Source organism: Oryza sativa, chromosome 1 (assembly GCF_034140825.1).
Source record: "Oryza sativa Japonica Group chromosome 1, ASM3414082v1".
In the NCBI taxonomy this organism is placed as follows: domain Eukaryota; kingdom Viridiplantae; phylum Streptophyta; class Magnoliopsida; order Poales; family Poaceae; genus Oryza; species Oryza sativa.
Genome location: NC_089035.1, coordinates 10456909 through 10458128, shown reverse-complemented (window position 1 = coordinate 10458128; position 1220 = coordinate 10456909). Strand labels below are relative to the sequence as shown.

The 1220-nt window shown below is 46.3% G+C and overlaps 1 protein-coding gene across 1 annotated transcript; it reads left to right on the top strand.

The window, feature by feature from the left end:
- The first annotated feature begins 393 nt into the window (after positions 1 to 393).
- LOC107278289 (uncharacterized) lies at positions 394 to 1015 on the top strand. Its single transcript, XM_015790007.3, has one exon. The coding sequence runs from the start codon at positions 437 to 439 to the stop codon at positions 731 to 733; it is 297 nt and encodes a 98-aa protein (XP_015645493.1). The 5' UTR covers positions 394 to 436; the 3' UTR covers positions 734 to 1015.
- Positions 1016 to 1220: the final 205 nt, after the last annotated feature.

The following is a 1220-nucleotide window of genomic DNA, read 5'->3' as shown; positions in this document are numbered from 1 at the left end:
TACATTGATCCGTTTTCCATGAATGAACCATCTAATTAATTTCAATCGACACCTAGAAACCTCGATTCTATACTTCTCCTTTCGTTTGATTGATTGCTTCATTAGTCTTCATCTACACTTGATCACATCTCCAAGCAATAATAATCACCGGAGGTGAATTAATTAAACAAAATGGAGCAGGATTACACGCTCCGGCCAGCCAATGGCCAGTCAAAAAGAGAGCAAATTAGAGGGGATGGATCCTGCAGTTAATCATACAAAGCGGCTGCCTAACCACGCGCACGCGTCCATGTCGCCTTCCGTACCAGAACCCTAATTGAATATATTTGAATTAATACTACTCCACACCTTGACGCCCGCTATAAATACGCCATGGCCTCGCCGTGTCCCCTCGCAACCAACCAAACAAGGTTAGTGCAGCTAGATTGTGCCTGTGATGGGGAGAGGGAAGAAGAGGTCGGTGTTTGCGTTCTTGTTCGGGTTCAAGAGCAACGGTGATGGCGACGGTGGAAGGCGGGATGAGGCGGCGGCGAGGGAGCAGCAGGGGTACTACGGCCACCAGCAGCATCCATGGGGGAGGACGACGACGAAGACGAAGGTGTGGCCGAGCGACTACGATGACGACAACTACTACGGGCGGCAGTGGTACGCCGAGCGTGACATCGACCGGAGGGCCTCCGAGTTCATCGATAGGGTGCACCGCGGGATGCTCGCCGGCGCCGGCGGCGAGTAAGACGGATAGCTGGCCGGCTGGCCGGCGTGCTTAGTCCTACATGATTGTTCTTAATTTGATTAATCTAGCTAGTGTGGAATGCCACACATTATTAGCGTCAGATGATTGCACGTTTGTTTACTGTCAAGCTTGGATTGTTTTTTTTGTTGTTACTGTAGTAGTGTTGTACACTTGTTCTATAGGAAAGTATCATTGGTAAGATTTTTGAGTAACTGTAATTTTTGTGAGATTGTAATATAAAGAAGGTATATATCGAGTTGAGTTCTGTTTATCGAGTAAGCATCTCCACTCCATCTGTATTTTAATGTTGTGTTTACCATACTTCCAGCTTATGTAGGCCTTAAAGTATGAAATAAGAAATCATATGATGTGGAATCACCCCTGATATAATCCAAGGAATGCAGAGTCGTAAACATACTATAGTACCTCATTGATAATCACGTGCTCTTATGTTTTTAGTGGTGGATTCAGCGATACTATCGAGCCC